At 32.4% G+C, this 19716-nt stretch overlaps 1 protein-coding gene across 2 annotated transcripts in view; it reads right to left on the bottom strand.

Annotated features, from left to right (window-relative positions):
• Positions 1-744, bottom strand: part of PFD5 (prefoldin 5) — a 52205-nt gene extending 51461 nt beyond the window's left edge. Inside the window, exon 1 of one of the 2 annotated variants that reach the window (XM_089791611.1) lies at positions 156-744. In XM_089791611.1, the coding sequence (XP_089647737.1) occupies positions 156-357 (202 nt within the window). In that variant the 5' untranslated portion in view covers positions 358-744. The remainder of the gene's footprint in view (positions 1-155) is intronic. The other variant, XM_089791612.1, reaches the window with a different exon arrangement.
• Positions 745-19716: the final 18972 nt, after the last annotated feature.

Here is a 19716-nt window from a genome sequence, read left to right as displayed (position 1 = left end):
TGAGTGGATAGCATTTAGAACAGATATGGGTGATAAGAGAATAAAATTAATCGCACCCACTTGAAATAGCTATGGCAACAACGCATTTGAGACGTAAATGGCTGGAAAGAAATTTATATTTATTAATAAAACGAACCATAACCAAGGATGTTAACCTGGAGGATGCTGAGAAAAATTGTGAAGAGCCTTTTCAGCCATTTCATAGCGAATGGCAGCAGTTCTAATACGGCTTAGGCTGTCCTGAAGAAGACCCACCTCTCCGTCCACCTGCTCCTTCACCTGTCTCACCTGCTCTACGGTCAGCTTGTTTAGTTCGTCCACTATTGCCTTGCCTTGATCTGAAGCCATGCCTGCCATCCCTTGTTTTGTTTTCCTCTCTAAATTGTTGCAAGGGAAAAAGAAATCTGTTAATGTACTCAAACCTCGAGAAGAATTAAATAAATAAACTAGTTTATGAGTTATGTTCTACAGATTTGAACAGTGACTTTCGCATCCAAAATCGTCTATTCTTAAAGTTTCGGGCCGACGCTTATTGTATTTAATTTTAATGATTTTGGATGGATGATTGAGATTGTGGTTTTCACATAGACTGGTGAGCACTAGGCACCGAGGATGTAGGGAAACACATTATATTTTGTTTCATAGAAATGCATGAGCACGAAGAATATAAGACTGTTGGACGATGGTGAGTCGAAGGAAATGGTAAAGGTCATAGAGGCATAATAATGAATATTTGATTTAGTTGAAAAAGGAAAATTGACAAGGGCCTTTTTGTCAAAGTTTTTGTCTTTATGTTTTTATGGTTCACTGAAGTAGTATTGTATGAAGAGGGAAATTAAATTAATTACAATTTTTAACAAAAATTTGTTGATGATAAACTTTTTCAACTACTTAAATAAATAAGTAGTATTGTATGAAGGGGGAAATTAAATTAGTTACAATTTTTAACAAAAATTTGTTGATGATAAACTTTTTCAGCTATTTAAATAAATTGTTGATTACTTAAATCAAAGTACGAAAATATGTAGTAAGTTTGAAAGGTAATATTAATGATATTTAAAAAAAGAGCAAAATTGTAAAATAGTAGCTACTAAAACATAGTGTAAACTTTTAAAAAATAACATTTTACAATTGTCAAAAATAAACATCACTGTAAAACTAATAAAATATATATATATATATATATAAAATAAAAAATAAAAAATATTTAACTCTATATTTGAACTTGGTAAGATAGCTAGTAAAATATAATGTAAACTTTAAAAAATAACATTTTACAAATTACAAAAATAAACATCAATGTAAAACTAATAATAAATATATTTAAAATATAAAATATTTAACTCTATATTTGATTAAAATATCGAAATTATACAACTTAAAAAATATTTAACTCTATAAATTCATATGACTCCTCCTTCATAAACTATCTTAAATAATAAATGTATTTTAAATAAGAAATATAAAGCATTGAACTCTATATTTGATTAAAATATATATATTTGAACTTGGTAAGAAAAATAGATAGTGATAATTAATATTGATTAGACATTCATTTGTGAGGTGGAAGATAAAATGGTAGAAAATATTTGTATTTTGTTGGAGAAAATTGAATTTTTTCATTGCCAAAAATAGAATGGTCCAATAAAATTTTACAAATTACAAAAATAAATATCAATGTAAAGCTAATAATAAATATATTTAAAATAAGAAATATAAAACATTTAGCTCTTTATTTGAACTTGGTAAAGAAAATAGATAGGGATAATTAATATTGATTAGACATTCATTTGTGAGGTGGAAGATAAAAATGACTTTTTTTTAAAGTTAATTCACTTGTCCCAAATGTGGAAAAGATAAAGTTGTAATTAATGCATTCATTAATAAAGTGTTAGAAAATATTTGTATTCTTGTTGGAGAAAATTGAATTTTTTCATTGCTTTTTTTATCATGGGCCAATACAATTTTCAAAAAATTATATTTTTCAATTTCAAAAAAACATTCAAATTAATATAGCTTTTGCAAACGTTCAAATTTTTAGATTTATGTAACTAATCTGAAATCCAATGGTTCCATTAGTTTCCTGCCAAGTCAAGAACTAATAAAGAGTCTATATGTTCAAAATTGTAGAAAGCAATAGTCTTATGAGAATAGTTGTATGTTACTTTGTTCTATAAGTTTCCAAAACTTATAAAAACTGTAGTTTAGATCACAAAGATCCTTGTAAAATATTAAAGAAAGATGTTGTGATGTTTTCACTATGAAGGGATGTTCTCTTTGTCAAAGATTTCAATGCTAGAACAACAAATGGACAAACTAGTATTTTCAGTTACAAAAATAATTGTAATCTTATTTAGCTCATAAAAGAGAGACATCGGTGGAAAAGAGTCTCAAATGATGTTAAATCATTTTGGTGAAGTTGATCACTTTATATGACACTTTGACCTAATAATTTGCAATGGTTTGGCTAGATGATCAAAGTCAAGCAATTTCACTTACAACACACATAATGGCACAAGCATAGTAGATTATGCAATTTGTTCACATAATTCATATGGGAGAATCGAAAAAGTTGTGTTGTGGAACACACATGGGATCTGACATCAGATCATAGACTGATGTGCATAAAGTGATTGTGGGCAAAGGATAGGTGGCTTGGAGCAAAAGCTCAATGCCCTCAACAATCACTTTCACAAGGCAAAATTCTTTAACTTCAGAACATGGTAACATCTTCAAAGATAGACTTGAGAGACTTTGTAAGGGGCAGAACAAGCATGTGTATGGTGTTAATAGCCATGTGTTAACAAATTTGATTCATGATGCTCTTTCAAAGTGCAAAAGAACAAAGAAAAGAAAGTTTGAAATAAATTATTTTCCACTTAGTGTGTGGCTTGATTATGAATGCAAAATGACTAGGAGAAATCTAAGAGAGTCAAATAAAACAAACCTTGACATTACAAGTTGAATCTAAAGAAGAAAAAGGTTGTTTATATGTTCATGAGGAGAGAGGGCCTAATTTTCCTTGATAAAAATAATCCCAAATTCAACCAACAAAGAAACAAACTATAACTAATATTATAGCCACTCAATGGTTTGATTATGCTAGGAAACTTTATGAACAAGAAGGTGAGGTGGACTCGTCATGCTTAGTTGATATCAGAAAAAATATTTTCACTATATTGGAGATCAAGATCGGTATTAAGAAGTTGGGTGTTGCTAAGCCAAAGGACCTAGTTAAACTCCAAGCAGAGTATCTCAAGCAAGGCATGAGAACTCTTGCATCACACATCATGAAAATCTTTAATAATATTAGCCAACAAGCATTTTCTAAAGATTGGACAATTAGCCTCAATCAATACCACTTTTTAAGAGTGGTGATGTCAATAATTCCTCTAATTAGAGGACAATAATGATCAATCCTTTGTTTGCAAAACTATTTTGTAGCATCATAGAATATAGAATTGGCAAATTAGTTGAAGAAAAACATAAACATGCAAAAGAAAAAGTTGGTTTTAGACCAAAATACTCAATAATTAAGCATTTTATCACTCTGAGGCACATTACCGAAAAGGCCAGGAGAAAAAGGATAAGATTTTTTGTTTCTTTGTTGACTTTTAAAATGTTTTCAATGTTGTCCCTAAGGATAAGCTTTGGCTCAAAATGAAAGAATTAGGGATCCTTGTACATCTCAAAGTTATTTTTCATAGGATGTATGAAGATGATGTAGGAGCATCCAGTGGTGTAAGGGCAATCCTTGATTACCCAAAAATATGCTTAGTGATAGTTTTCATTTAACATGTTTGTATTTATGTATTTATGGATACCTATTTGGGCCAAACAAAGATTCCAACTCTCATATTTTCATTATTACTTTTTTGGGTTAGTTTTTTGTGCACCTCGGGGCAATGGGTTATTTTTTATAGAGATTGAATTATAAGTAGATAGGGTGTGTAAGTTAGAGGTGATGTTGTAATTGAAATCTCAAATTCCTTCAAAAAAAGAACTAGGTCAAAAAGTTTCACAGTTTGAAACTTATTACAATTTTAGGTTGCCTAGAGACCTCCTTAAAATGTTTTAGAGCACAATTTTGTTAGTTTATAAGATCTCTAGTAGAAAGAATATCATATTATATCAGACTTTACTTACTTCTTATTGTTTGTGTGCAACAGGTGTGTACCTTTAGAATGCTTCAATGTGCTTTATTTGGAATGTTGAATGCTGACAAGAATGTATCTAATAATCTACAATATTACTCTATTAATACTTGGACTGCAAGTATGTTATGCATTGATATTGCCTTGTCCACCGATGAGAGTTAATACTTATACAAAGTGAAGGGTCATGTCCCTGTGGGGGAATGACTCTACATGGCCAAAGGCCACGTAGGTTCATGACCCTAAGTGGTCATACTCGTTAGTAATTATAATCGACCAGTGATCAAACTAATCATGCCCAACAAGACATGTTCAATATTACCTTGAACATCACTTAATACATATCAATGACAATGTAGTTTGGAGCCTGCTCACTGATCAGAGATGACAAATGTTATAATATCAATATGGAAGTAACTCGATATGAATCGACAATAGCAGTAAGAGAAGCCTGATATGAATCATGACTATGTAACTTGTATACATACATATCTGTACACATATGTGTATGTGTATAATCATGTGTGTGTGTGTGTGTGTGTGTGTGTGTGTGTGTGTGTGTGTGTACCAAAGCATGATAGATTCAGATACTCAGTATTACTTTGACTGATGCTAAACTTCAACACTCCTTCAGCAAGGGAGAAGTAATAAATAATCCAGATATTAGAATATCTACACATAATACATTATTTGACACTACCACTCTTAGAAATAGAGACTCGTCAAATAACATAAATCACCATGCTATGAACACTATCATAACATAAATTATGATCTCTAATTGTCCAAAACAATATCTAGAGTAATCATAATGCAATTATTATTCATGACTTCAAGAATGTCCAGACCAATAGTCATAATAACAGGCCTATCATTTGTAAGATCGTCACCTTACAAAGATTACCTTCTAAATAGACATATGTCTGTGAAAGATCATCACCTTTCATTACATATATGAAGCAACAATCATAGAAGCATAAACACATATGAATTGAAATTAAATTCAATGTTCAAAATTACAATTTAATCATACCAAGTTTTTCTCTAAAGTATACCAACTTCACTTTAGCAAGAGACTTGATAAAAATATTAGTTGTTTGTTCATTAGTATTGATGTACTCTAGTTTGATGATATCTCGATCTACCATATCTCTAATGTAGTCATAGGGAATTTCAATAGGCTTGGACCGATTGTGAAAATTTGGATTAGCTGAAAGTTTGATACAACTTTGGTTATCACAATGAATGATAGTAAACTTCAAAGGTTTCTTAAACAAATCAAATAAAAGCTTTTGTAACCATACAACTTCTCTGGAACCTAAGGAAGAGGCTATGTATTTAGCTTCAGTAGAGCTCAATGCAATTGAGGAGTGTTTCTTACTAAACCAAGAAATCATCCCAAATCCAAGACTCAAGCAACATCCTAAAGTACTCTTATGCTTAGTAGAACTACCTGCCCAATCTGAATCTAAAAAACCATGAAGATTGATCTCAACTTGATCATATATAATTCCCATACCAATAGTTCCTCGTAGATAGCTTAAGATATGTTTAGCTTCCATAAGGTGAATCTTCTTTGGAGTAACCATGAAATGACTCAAGGTGTTAGTAGCGTAACATAGATCAAGACAAGTATTCACTAAATACATCAAGAAACCAATGATCTGTTTGTAGAGAGTAGGATCAACAGATTCAGATTTATCCATCCTTCATTTTATGCAGGTAAAGTTCCATAGGAGTAGAAGTTGGTTTGCAGTCCATCATTCCAAAATTTGTTAGAATATCAATAGTATATTTTCCTTAATTTAGAAAGATGTAGTTTCCCTTTTGTCAAACTTCCAGTCCTAGAAAGTAGTGAAGAAGACCTATGTCTTTTATGTCAAATTCAGTTGTCAATTCTTGTTTGCATTTTCTTATTAGATGTTCTTTGCCTGTAATTAATAAGTCATCAACATATAAACAAGAATAATCATGTCATTTCCATCTATTTTGAAATATAGGTTGGGATCAACTTCATTCTTAGAATACCCTAGCTTTGTAAGATAATTGTCTGTTCTTTCGTACTACGCTCTGGGAGCTTGCTTGAGCCCATATAGTGCTTTCTTTAAGTTACATACATGAGTATTCTTGTTGTGAGTAATAAATCCTTCTAGTTGCTCAATATACACTTCTTCAATTTCACCATTTAGAAAAGTTGTCTTAACATCCATTTGATGGACTTTCCATCATTTAGATGTTGCAATGGCCAAGATGGTTCTGACTGATGTATAGCTTGCAACCAGAGCAAAGGTTTCCTCATAATCGATACCTTCCTTCTATGAAAAAAATCATGCTACGAATCTTACCTTGTATTTCTCAATCCTATCGTCAGGTACATGTTTGATTTTGTATAGCCATTTGGAAGAAATCACTAATTTGTTTTTAGGTCTGGGTATAACATCGCATACATCATTTTTTATTATTGAATTGTATTCTTGTAATGCCCTGCCCGGAGATCCTTGGAACAAGGATTCAATACAAGCCAAGATATATATTTTTTACAAGTATGAATGCACATGACAACATCATATAGGGATCACAAAGATCGCAACAGAAGACTTCACCATAATCCTGGCAACCAAAAAATCTCTGAACACCACTACCAAACTGACACATGTGAACAAAATCCAACAACCACCACATATAAGATGAGGGCTCAAGAAACGACCACTCATCAACAAAACACCAAGCTGGGGTAAAATGTAGAATCCTGAAATTTGGCTAAGCCTGAAATCCTGAAGCCCTGAAAATTGGCTAAGTTTGGATTTTTGAAGCACTAAAATTTCCTAGAATCTTTATCTTATCTCCGAGAGGTTTGAAACCTATCTCAAAATATTTGTTGCATATATTAAAATATATCTTAAGTATCAACTTATACTTAAATGATATATTTTAAACCCCAAAGGACTACAACAGAAACACACAAAAAGGAATTGAAAGAAAACAACCTGAATCCAAAAAGCCACAACATAGGGTCGAAGAACACCGAAAAGGGTATCCAAAACAACTCTCAAAAAGTTTGGATCAAATCGAAAAGTGCCCGTTGTCGGCCCGTGCAGGTTTTTACAAAACCCATGTGATACTTTATTACAGCACTAAAAAGTATCGCATGACATTTCTAAAGAAGGAGGGTGACACTTTCAGAGTATGAGCGATATTTTTCTCAAGGGCGTGCGATACTTTTAGGGTATCGTATGACATTTCTCTAAAGGAGGTGTGATACTTTCCAGTATCGCATGACATTTCTCCAAGAGGCGTGCAATACTTTCCAAAATCGTACGACACAGTTTCTATGGACGTGCGATACATTTTTATGTCACACCATGCTGATAAAATGTCGCCCTTAGAAACACAAAAACACTTAAGGAAAACACAAAAAGGAAAAATAGAAAAAAATTGAGTTCAGAACCTCCACACCGGGGAGTACCAGATTCACATAGATTGAGGAGCGAACACTCGAGTGCATAATCAACAAGATGCCAAGATCAAGAAGGAGATACATCTATCCATCTAAAACTACAGCAGGAAAGAACGTACTGAAAGCAACATCACAGTGAACATAAGCAACATCCCAATGTACAGAGATAATATCACAATTACAAAACAACTAAATTAAGTATGCGGTTCCTCCCAACCGTCAATAGCATCATAAGACCATCATGGATCCTAGCCATCCCTAGTGTGCAACATCCCAAGTCACCGACCAAATCGTCAATATTGTCATAATAGGGACGTCACTACTAAAACATGCAACAATATAAGCATAAGGAATCTAACATGCTAGTAGAAAAGCATAAGATAACCCTACAATAGATAACATCACCTATCACATGCTAAACATCAATAAGCAATAGATATGCTACAACAACAATTCACATCATCTAATCATATGCTAAACATCTTAATATGGGAATGTGTCAAGTAAACTAACATCATCTAAACATGATATCCAAGCATTCCAATGAAAGCATAAATCACAAGAAAGTATACTCCGGAACCCGAAGTACCAAGTGAAAATATTCAGCAACAGTCGCACTAGGACAAAAGATCGTCTCTGTACACTGGTCCCTAGCAGTGGTGAAGGTAGCTATGCCTCCCAACCACGTGGAACCCGTAGGTCCACACTCGTTGTGCTAATGGAGATAAAGATCCAACCACAAACACACAAAAAACACAACATCCAAGACTAACACTCATGCCAGACAGTATGATGGCTGTAACCAAGAACTTAAGATAATGCAAGGAGTACAAGTCCTGGTCAGACACTCAAAAGGCTACTAAGTAGGGGCTGATATCATGGAGAGTCGCTTGGCATCCAAAAGCCCAAGCTAGTATAGGCAGCTACTCTTTTCAACAGAAGGCACACAACCTAGGGCAGCAACTCTTCACGACGGAAGGCACACAACCCACACATTTTATTATCTTGTATTTATTACCACCCAATGTTTTAATTTAATTATCACTTATATAAAACTTCCTCTGCTAACCGAGGAATAGTCACCAGGTTTCAGGATAGAAGCCCCTCCATATGCTACCCTACCCTACCCATGCTCATCCTACGACAAGTGCATGTGGGCATGCATACTCCCAACCCAACCCCAATGATCATAACTTCCAGAAGTACCACAGAAGATCAGGCCTCGCAAGTCACCTGACAAATGTACATGTACGTACTCGTGTGTGGCGCACCACCTTCACGAAGATCATAACACAAGGATAGGATGAGAACATAAAGCAAGACAAAACACCCAACCGAAAGCAACTCAAGAGGACGGATTCTACACAAATCCCAAAGCCAATAAAACCATACATCATAAAATCACTCAACCGGCCTCAATTCAAGAGTATGGATTCTACACGAATCCCAATGATGCAACAAGACCAAACATCATTAACTCACTCAATCGACCTCAATTTGAGAGTATAGATTCTACGCGAATCCTAACGCTCATGAAACAAAAGCAAAGGTCTAAAAGAAACAATAACACCAGGTATAAAATCACTCAACCGAACACAACGTCGGGAGTACGGATGCAACACACATCCCAATGAAACATAAAAGTGCAATAGTGGTCTGACTGATATCCAAACGGATCATCAAGGTCCACGACCCACATTGTGCCAAGAAAACTCAAAAAAATAGGGCAGCACACAAAATGAGGTAAAAACCCCAAATTTTGGAAAATCTGCAAAATTAAAACCCATTTGGCCTTTGGGCACAAAAATTCCAAAAATCCAAAAATAATCAAATTCAAACACTATATGCAAAAATGGCCAGCATAATGGCGTAAAACCCCAAACCTTCATCCTTAAAAATAGGGAAATGTTCATACTTGCCCAACCGGGTAGAAGTAACATACAGAAACGGAGGGGAACACTAGTTCTCAACCTCCAAACAAATGGCTACCAAAAACAGAAGTAGAAATAGAGCCGAAACAATAAAATGAGAAAGCCCTACCTTACAGCCAAAAGGGCAAAACGAAAATCTGAACCAAAAAATAAAATGCTTGTAAAAGTGGTCGAAAATTGTGATAATCCAAAGTTTCCCCAACTTGGATCCAACGAGCACAACCTCGCGATGATCCCACGCCCGTAGCTCCCACAATGAACAAAATAGTAAATCCTCATGAAGAGGATTTTGGGTTTTACTCTCCAACTTTATAATTCAAAAATGAGAAGTGAGGAATTAAATTCCTTTTTGGATACTTATTCACTTTTCGAGTGAATAATCGATTAGGGCAAATAACCAACCAACCTAGTTAAACCCCGAATCGACCCAAACTAAAATAAGCTATTCCTATAAATAGGAATTCATCTATGGAAAAGCTGCCAGAAATTAAAATAAATCAATTAAAAAGCTCGAAAATCCAAAAACACATAAATTCTTAATAACTTTCGAGACAATGCGAACCTCTAAGTGCACAAACACGCTTACCAGTCTAATCACATAATGCAAATGAGTTCAGATTTAATAATCATCGAAAGGTTTAATTTAAACATTTATTTAAGGATACGTCGACCATATAAGGACGACATTGGTAAAATATAAATGGTTGAATCACTAACTCAATGTGCCACTACTAGGGATATAAATCATGCACACTAAACAACATGATCAAGTGCAATTGCATATAATAACATAGCCAAAGCAATAAATGCATTAAATCACCTAATTTAACCATTTCTTTAATTATATTAAAATAATCTATTTACATCACTCACGTTCGCATAAAGCATAACAACGCAGGAATGAAGTAAATAACCATAGCATTAAATCCATCACCTAACATAATCAGAGGTATGTCCAAATACCAGATAACCAGATATCATCAAAAAACACATTGTCATCTCAAAATGGCATCATCATGCAATATGATTAACTGAATATCATAGAAGTCTAATATCTATGATACTAAAATCAAGGTATAACATCTGACCCTCAGGTCGTCTCAAATGTAAATCATCACAAAGTAACACATAACTCTCAGATCAAAATATCACAAGGTAAATGTCTGCAGCACAAAACCAAAGAATACAACATGAACAATCCATTTTAATTACTTAAGCATTTAATAATGATTGTTTAAACAACATTAATAAGACACTTAAAACACATAAGCAAACACAGTCATAACATGACTACCCACTGCTATAGGAACCTAGTCTAGTGTAGCATGGTAATAGTATACAATGCAATCTCTGCACACATCTCAGGGTAATCACGAAACAACCTCATGATACCACATCGATCTTGGTAACCATTGGCACAAACCTCAGTGAACCAAAAATCACATCATAATCTCATAGATCAGTCAAAAGCATAATCAAAGCAATTGCTATAGAAACATAAATCTAAACATCTCGACTATGTAGACCACTCAGGGTCACAATCATGATCCCATCACAACAAAAGATCAGCAAGGTTGCATCCATAAGGATGACTCATAGAAGTCAAATGGGAGAGGCACTACAATTCTTCAATCATAGCTTCTTTCCAAGGTTGACTTGATAAGACTTCTTGAGTGTTAGAAGGTTCTTATTTGATAAGTTTTATTACTAATGCAACGTAACAAGATTAAGTTCTTATTTTCTTGTTTTCTTTTAATGCTTCATCAAGTTCAACATGATTTTATTCTATGAATTTTATGGCCCAAAGTGGTCTCTTTTTATTATTGTTATTTTCAACATTTTCAAAAGTAAGTACATGAGATGAAGGAGATTCAATATCATTCTCCCTCTCATTCTCTATTGGGTGATCTTCACTTGTTCCATTGGTAGGTTATGTGAATGGCTCATCATTATTTTTAGAAAGATTGAAGGCGATGTCTTCTTCAAATTTAACATCCTTGCTTATTTCAATTATTTTTTGTCCTAGAATATAGACCCTGTAACCTTTGGAATTTTCATTGTACCCAATGAGAATTTCTTTCTTCCCAGATGGTTCCAACTTTGTTCTCTTCTCTTTAGGAATGTGAACATAGACTAGACACCCAAATATCTTTAAGTGACTTAGATCTAGTTTGATGCCTGTAAATACTTTTTTTGGAGTGGCATTTTCTAAAACTAACTGCAGGCATCGGTTTTGAATGTTAGTTGCAGTTTTAGATGCTTCAACCTAGAATGAAATGTGAAGGTTTTGATCATGCATCATAGCTTTGGCTAAATCAACAATTGATCCATTCTTATGTTCTACAACTCCATTCTGTTGAGGATTATAAGGTACAAAAAACTCCCTCTTAATCTCAACAGTAATGAAAAACTCTTTAAAAAATTTAGAGATGTACTCACCTCCATTATCTAATCTTAAAATTATAATTTTCTTTCTTGATTGATTTTCTACTAGAGCTTTGAATTCTTTGAATTTTGAGATTACTTCACTAGATTCCTTTTGTTTTAGGAAATAGATCCAAGTTCTCATAGAATAATCATCAATAAAGATTACATAATAGAGACACCCATTTAGAGAGGGTACATAGGTTAGTATGAATGAGTTTAAGTATTGATTTTGATTTTTGAACACTCTCATGGAAGGATTGCTTGATATTTTTTCTTAAGGCACATCCTTTACAAATACCTAAGTGATCTAATTTTAGATGAGGTAATCCTTTGACAATTTTTCCTATAGATGAAAATGCTTGGAAATGTAAGTGACCTAATCTCCTATGCCAAATTTTAGTAGACTTTGAAATTTCATGACTTAGTGCAAAATTTTGTTGATTACAAAGTCTATATAAAATCCCATCTCTAACTCCAATAGAGATAGCTTTCTTGATGTTAGCATTTTTAGGCCAAGACAAAACTTTGTCTTCTTGAGAGGTGATTTTGTATCCTTGATTAGAAAGCCTAGTTATAGAGACTAGATTTCTTTTAATTCTAGGTACATATAAAACATTGTTAAGTTGAAGAGTAATACCTAAATTTAGATGAATGGAGCAGGACCCAATACCTTTAATTGGATGAGTGGAGTTATCCTCGATGGTTACCTGTAGTGCCTTCCCCTAGTTCACATTTTGTTTTAATTGCCAAACTCTTTTAGGCCACTTTTATACTTGATGTTTAGTAGCATTACTTTCAGATTATTAGATGTTGTTTTACACTCAATTTATTATATGATGAGATGACTTGGTACTCTATATTTCATGCATGTATGATGATTATTCAATATTTTCAATTATCGATGATGATTAGTTATATGGTTTATTATCACATGTGCTTTCTTATGGATACTTACCCCATACTGCATGTGTATGGTGTGCGTGTTTGTTTTCTTTATGTATGGTGTTTCTGATGTGGTTAAGGAAGGGAGTTGTAGTCACCTGCTAGTCGGGATCTACACGATGCACCACTTCCTACCATTGTCTGTTTAGCTTAGAATATTGTGTCTGTACATGCGTGGATTTTATGCAGGTTGCAGGTACTGGGTATCGACTTCCCTGAATTGCCAGGATGAGCGTACCCTATCGCATTATCTCAATGGTAAGAGAGGGGAGATAAGCTCTTAAGTCCAATTCCTAAACCCTTTAGCCAATTGTCCTAATTGATAATTAGGGCAAGTATCTGAGTTAAGTACCCTCTGAATGCATCAAATGATGTTATTTCGTGATTATAACCCTTTTATTTGATTTAGTATGTATTTTTCTATGATGGGTTTTCCTATGTTGCTTTATGAGTCCTTGATGTATTTTCTATTAATTAAGTTTAATTAAAATGATTAATTAATGATTTAATTTAATAGAAAATTATTATGATATTTTAATATTTAATTAATTAAAAAATTAATTAAATAAAAAGAATTAAATTTGGAGATAAAAATTTTAAGTATAATTTTAGAATGTGATAATATTTATTTAATTTAATAATAATATATATTTAGAGTTCATTTTTAAATAAATACTAAATATTATTATTAATTGAATTAATAAATATTTTATCAATTAAAGTTTCTTAAATAAATTAAAAGTGGAAAAGATATTAAATTATTAAAGGTTTCTAGATCGCATGATCTAAGCATGAGTTTAAATATAAAAGAAATTAATTAAAAAGATTAATTAATTATTTAATTTAATAGAAGGTTATTATGATATTTTAATATTTGATTATATTTAATTAATTGAGAAATTAATTAAATAAAAAAGAATTAAATTTGGAGATAAAAGTTTAAGGATAATTTAGAACATTATAATATTTATTTAATTTAATAATAATATATTTAGAGTTCATTTTTAAATAAATGCTAAATATTATTGTTATTTAAGTTAATTAAATATTTTATCAATTAAAGTTTCTAAAATAAAGTAAAAAGTGAAAATATATTAATTATTAAAAGTTGTAAGATTGCATGATGCGAGCATGTGTTGAAAATAAAGAAATTAATTAAAAAGATAAAATAAGAAGAAATTATAATGTTATTTTAATTTCATAAAGTGCGCATGGGTTTAAAAGTAATAAAGATTAAAAATAGAAGTCAAGTGGAAAAATTAAATAAAGTTATTTAATGATTCATTTAATATGCATTAAAAGATAAAGCAAAGATTAATAAGAGTTAATTTTGAGTTAACTCAGTTGAGCAAAGAGTCTTCTCGGGAGAACGCACAATTAGTGCCCCGATTTGAGGAGAAAACTCTTTATCACAGCTTTAGGGGTTCATTTGAGGGGACGACAGATATTGGACACGAAGGGGGACCGTGAATTTTGGAGACAGGAATTTTGGAGAGAGTTTTTGGAGGCAAATTTCAGAAGGAGAATTATAGGAAAGATTTTCAAAAGAAAGTTATTGAGGAGGAGCGAGTTCTCTTACAGATTTTGGGGATTGCGTATTAGCATCAGGTTCAGGTATTTTGACCCCTAAATGATTTAAGAAATTTAATATGTTCTATCTACTTCGTGATTGTAAGAATCTTGTCTTCTTGAGTGTATCATTTTTTCGTTCTGGATCTTTTGCTATTCGTTTTCATTTGTAAATCTAGATTGAAAAATTGTTTAGGAACATCCTTCAACAAAATTAAATCGGGATTTAGGATTGTATTAAAATAGAGAAAAGAGAGAATTGATTTGGGGAGAGTTTTGAGATTAAAAAGAAAATTCGTAGGGTTGGAATTATTTTCTCTATTAGATTGCAATTGTTAATGTTTAAAAAAATAAAAATAAAAATAATAATAATTATAATTATATATATATGTATATATATATATATGTGTATATATATATATATATATATATATATATATATATATATATATATATATATATATATATATATATATATATATATATATATATATATATATAATTATATAATTTTATTTAATTTATTTAATATTAATCTTTAAGCAAAAATTTTTATATATAAAAACAAAATCGTTTAAGCAAATATATATATATATATATTTTAAAGTCTAAATTTAAAAAAAATTATTTAAAAAAAAAAAAAAAAATTTAAGTAATTGTTTGTGGAGGCGGGGCCATCACCCCCACCGCCCCTTCCTATGATGTCGCGTCGCAGCAAGTACTGCCGCGACAACAGTACTGCTATGGCAGCAAGTATTGCTGACGCAGTAGTACCTTGCTGCGGCAGACTGCAGTATGCCGGCCGGCGGGCCTAAAACGTTTTTTTTATATAATACGTTTTTTTTTTTTTTTTTTTAAAGACATTTAGGGGTTAGTTTTTTTGTAATATGATTTTTAATTTTTTTTAATTTATTAAAAATAGATTATACTTAATACAATTTATTAAAAATAGTATTATTAATAAATTGTATTTAATTTTTAGAAATAAATTAGTAATGCTATTAAAGTTAGTTTATAATGAATTAAAATTATTAATTATTAATATTGTTAATAAATTTTATTAATATATATTAATAATTAATTAAATATTATTGATATCGTTTAAAATTTAATTATTAACTTAATTAGAATCAGTTGAATTAAAGTTATTATTAATAGATATTATTTGATTAAATTGTAGATTTAGATTATTGATTTAATGGAGGTTATTATAGAAATGGGTTAATTGTAAGGGGTAGTTGCGAAAACTTAGTTACTTGAAATAGACGTTAAACTGGAACTTAAATCTTACCTTAACTCAACAGTATATTATCGTTTAGATCCAACTGTGTGATGACTTTGTTTTTCTATGAGATTATTTTGTTGTCTATGTTTTGAGGTTTTGGGGTTTGTTCTAGTATTGACCAGTTTAGGTTGTTACCAGAGGCTCGGGGTTGTGAATGTGATGTCATGATGATTTGGTCTTGATCTTTCTTAACCCGACCATGGTAATGTGATGGAGTGCTCTATGACATGATTGTATTTACTAGTTGTTATTGCTTTCAGTCTTCTTGTGTGAAGCTGAGGTGTATGTTTATGAGATACCTGACTTAACCATTTTCAAGTCTCGATTAGTTATATTTGATAACCATTTTTGAGTCATCGATCAGTTATATTTGATAACCATTTTTGAGTCATCGATCAGTTATACTTGGATTGCTTTTCGGTCGCTTGAGAAGATTGAAGTGTTTGTTATGTTCTTGATGATGTCATGTGTTGACTTGACCATTTTGGAGTCTTTGATCAGTATTGTGATTTATTATTGGGATTCTTTCTGGTTGCTCATTGGAGAACCATTGGATTTTGTGACTTATCATTGATGCCTTCAGTTGCTGATAGAGAACTGTTGTGACCATATGATTATTATTTGATGCTTATCTGTTGCTCATGAAGAACTGATGTAATTTTTGTGTCTTATCTTTTATGATGTTTTTCAGTTGCTTGTATAGGACTGAGGTGATTTTATTATGATTCTTTGATTTGTGATTTCATGAGCCTAGGGTAGGTTATCTATGTGTAGTGTCGGGAAGTGGCTTGCAATGGGGATCGGGGCCCTAAGAGGCTGCCTGGAGTAACCCATTGTAAGTTGTTTTAACAAGTGAAAACATCTCACCTAAATACTGACTTAAATGAACCTAATAAGATAATTGTATGTTCTCTCCCATGCCTTGAGTGCTAGTACAGGCTAGGATGGGGTAGAGAGAACGCTTGGTTACGACCTTGCATTCCGTAGTATGCCTCGTCAGTACGAGAGGATACTAGTGGCCGCAGGGATCACTGGGGACCCGAGATTCCTAAGGGATTGCTCAGGTAACTTCTACGTGACTTTTGCGATGACACTTTCCTGCTTGCATAGCAGGTTTCCTACGTGTCTTTGTGGTGCCTCTGGGTCTAGATGTCTATCTATGTTGGAACCTTTGTGTTAGTGTACTTTTAGGATTTCCCAGACTTAGAGAGTACTTGTGTTTTGTGTTTTGATACCTTGTTTGGGACTTGAGACTATCTCCTCAGCGCGGTGGGAGTGGACCATTTAGGTTCCACGCGGTCGGGTGGTAGTGCTTTTTACTCTTACCATTGAGATCCGTCTATGGTCACCGTGGCTAGAGCTTTCTTGGTTGGCATTTACCTTCACTATGTTCTTGGATTATTATGATGGATGGTTAGATTTTATGATAGATGTTTTATCATTATGGATGTATGGATGTATCAGGTATGTTATTAGTTTCATTTATTTTACTGTACTTTGTATCATGGATTTGAGGATGATGTATCTTTATCTTTACATATGTATATTCTTTTAAGCCTTTCATACCCTGTGACATGTACAGTGGATGATTGAGCATTCCGAATTAAATTGCCAAGAGGCATTCAGAACAAATGTATATTATGGACATTGCACTTTCTTATTATTCTTTCATGTGGATGTGGTAGTTGTTAGACTTAGAATTAATTAAATTTAAATGTGACTCAACGTCTTGGGATCCTTAAGGAATGTAACTTGTGATGTATGTTTGTTGATGATTACATGTTATTGCTTCCGCTACTATGTGTTTGATGTGTATGATATACATTCTTACTTTTAAAAAAAAAAATGTTTAGCAAACTTAGTGAAACTCTAGGTTAATTCTTTTGGATCCCTTGGCGGGGCATTACATTACCTCTTCTGATTTTGTATTTTACGAAGCTTTCGAATTTGTCTCTAAAACCTGTTATATGTTGAGATGCTCCATTGTCTATGATCCAAGTGTTTTTGTCTGAGTTTAACTCATTGGAGAGTGCTAGATAAAATGCATGATTTTCTTCTACTTCCTCCTTTTCTTCTTTGATTTCTGCTAGTGCGGCTTGAATTCTTTTCTATTCAGGATAGACATTATGAGAGTGACCAATTTTGTCACATTTAAAGCATCTTACTTTTGACCAATCTCTTATGTTGTATGGTTTGTTGGATTCTCTCTTATTTTGATTGAATTTTCCTTTCCTATTGGAGCTTAATTGAAGTGCATGAATTTCCCTTGCTTGATTTAAACTTATCCCTCTTGAGACTAATCTTGATTCATCTTGATTACATTCATTCTCGAGTAATTCAAATTTAGGCAGCTCAGGTTGAGAGCTTAGCCCTCGAATAAAAGTTTCTCAAGATGGAGGGAGACCCCTTATGGCAATCATGGTAAGTTCTTTTTCATCAACTTGACTTCCAATTGTAGCAAGTTGATCTTTTAGTTCAGAGATTCTTAGAAAATAGGAAGTGATAGTTTCTCCATTATTGATTTTTATGTATAATAAATCTTGTTCTAAGATCAACAACCTGCTAGTATTATTAATTTTAAAGGTGTTCTTGATAGTGGAGAACATTTCAAATGTTGTAGAGAGGCTAGAAATAGACAAGAGAATATGATCCTTAGCATAATCTATAATTATTTTCATGGCTTTATTGTTGTGCTTTTTCCACATTGTTTTGTTTGTATCATTTTTCAGAATAGTTTTATTTGATTCTACATACTCTTCTAATTCCATTTCTCTTAGAATTATCATGACACAAATTTTCCACGAAGAAAAGTTTGATGCCCCCCAATCTATCCTCTAACCTTACGTGGTTGACCATTTTTATTTTGAAAGAAGCTGAAATTCAAAAATGGTAAATCTAAAATTATATATATATGAGCTTTGAATAAAATTTCTTATCATAATGGCTCTGATACCATGTTAGTTTATAGGATATCTGATAGAAAGAATATTAGATTATATAAGAATTTACTCACTTCTTATTTTTCATGTGCAACAGGTGTGTACCTTTAGAATGCTTCAATGTGCTTTGTTTGGAATGTTGAATGTTGACAGGAATGTATTTAATAATTTGCAATATTACTCTGTCGATACTGGGACTGCAAGTATGTTATGCATTGATATTGCCTTGTCCACCGATGAGAGTTAATATTTTTACAAAGTGAAGGGTCATGTCCCCATAGGGGCATGACTCTATAGTCATGACCCTATGTGGTCATACCCATTAGTAATTATAATCAACTAGCAATCAAACTAATCATGCCTGATAAGACATGTTCGATATTACCTTGAACATCACTTAATACACATCGATGACAATGTAGTTTGGAGCTTGATCATTGATCAGATATAAAAAAATGTTATAATATCAATATGAAAGCAACTCGATATGAATTGACAACAACAGTAAGAGAAGCCTGATTTGAATCATGACTGTGTAACTTTTATACATACATATCTATACATATATACATATGCATATAAGCATATGTGTACGTGTATATATATACCAAAGCATAATAGATTCAGATACTCAGTATTACTTTGACTGATGCTAAACTTCAACAAGTTTGAGGCACTACACGACCTTGTATGGTCTAGAAAAGTGGGGCATAGAGAGAACTCAGAGAACCTTTTGGAAATGTAAATGGTTCACAATCAGAGCCCCAGATCAAAAGTTATGCCTACCAGAAGTTGGACTACCTATTTTGGAATCTTCTTATTTGAATTCTAGAGCCTTATGTTTTGGCAATGGCTGCCAAATGGCATGATGTAAAATGTATTCCTAACCCAAAACCTAAATCATGCTTCTTAAGGCCCATCATTGAGATGTAAAGGAAGTTTTTTGGTGGAATTTGGGAGAAGGCACTTTGAGAAGGGGTTTTCTCCATACTTTGATAATATTATAGCCCGT

The sequence above is a fragment of the Cupressus sempervirens genome, chromosome 7 (assembly GCF_028749045.1).
Source record: "Cupressus sempervirens isolate cs-2001-9-10 chromosome 7, ASM2874904v1, whole genome shotgun sequence".
Taxonomy (NCBI): Eukaryota; Viridiplantae; Streptophyta; class Pinopsida; order Cupressales; family Cupressaceae; genus Cupressus; species Cupressus sempervirens.
Note: the sequence above shows the minus strand (reverse complement) of the source record. Positions and strands in the feature narration are given on the sequence as shown.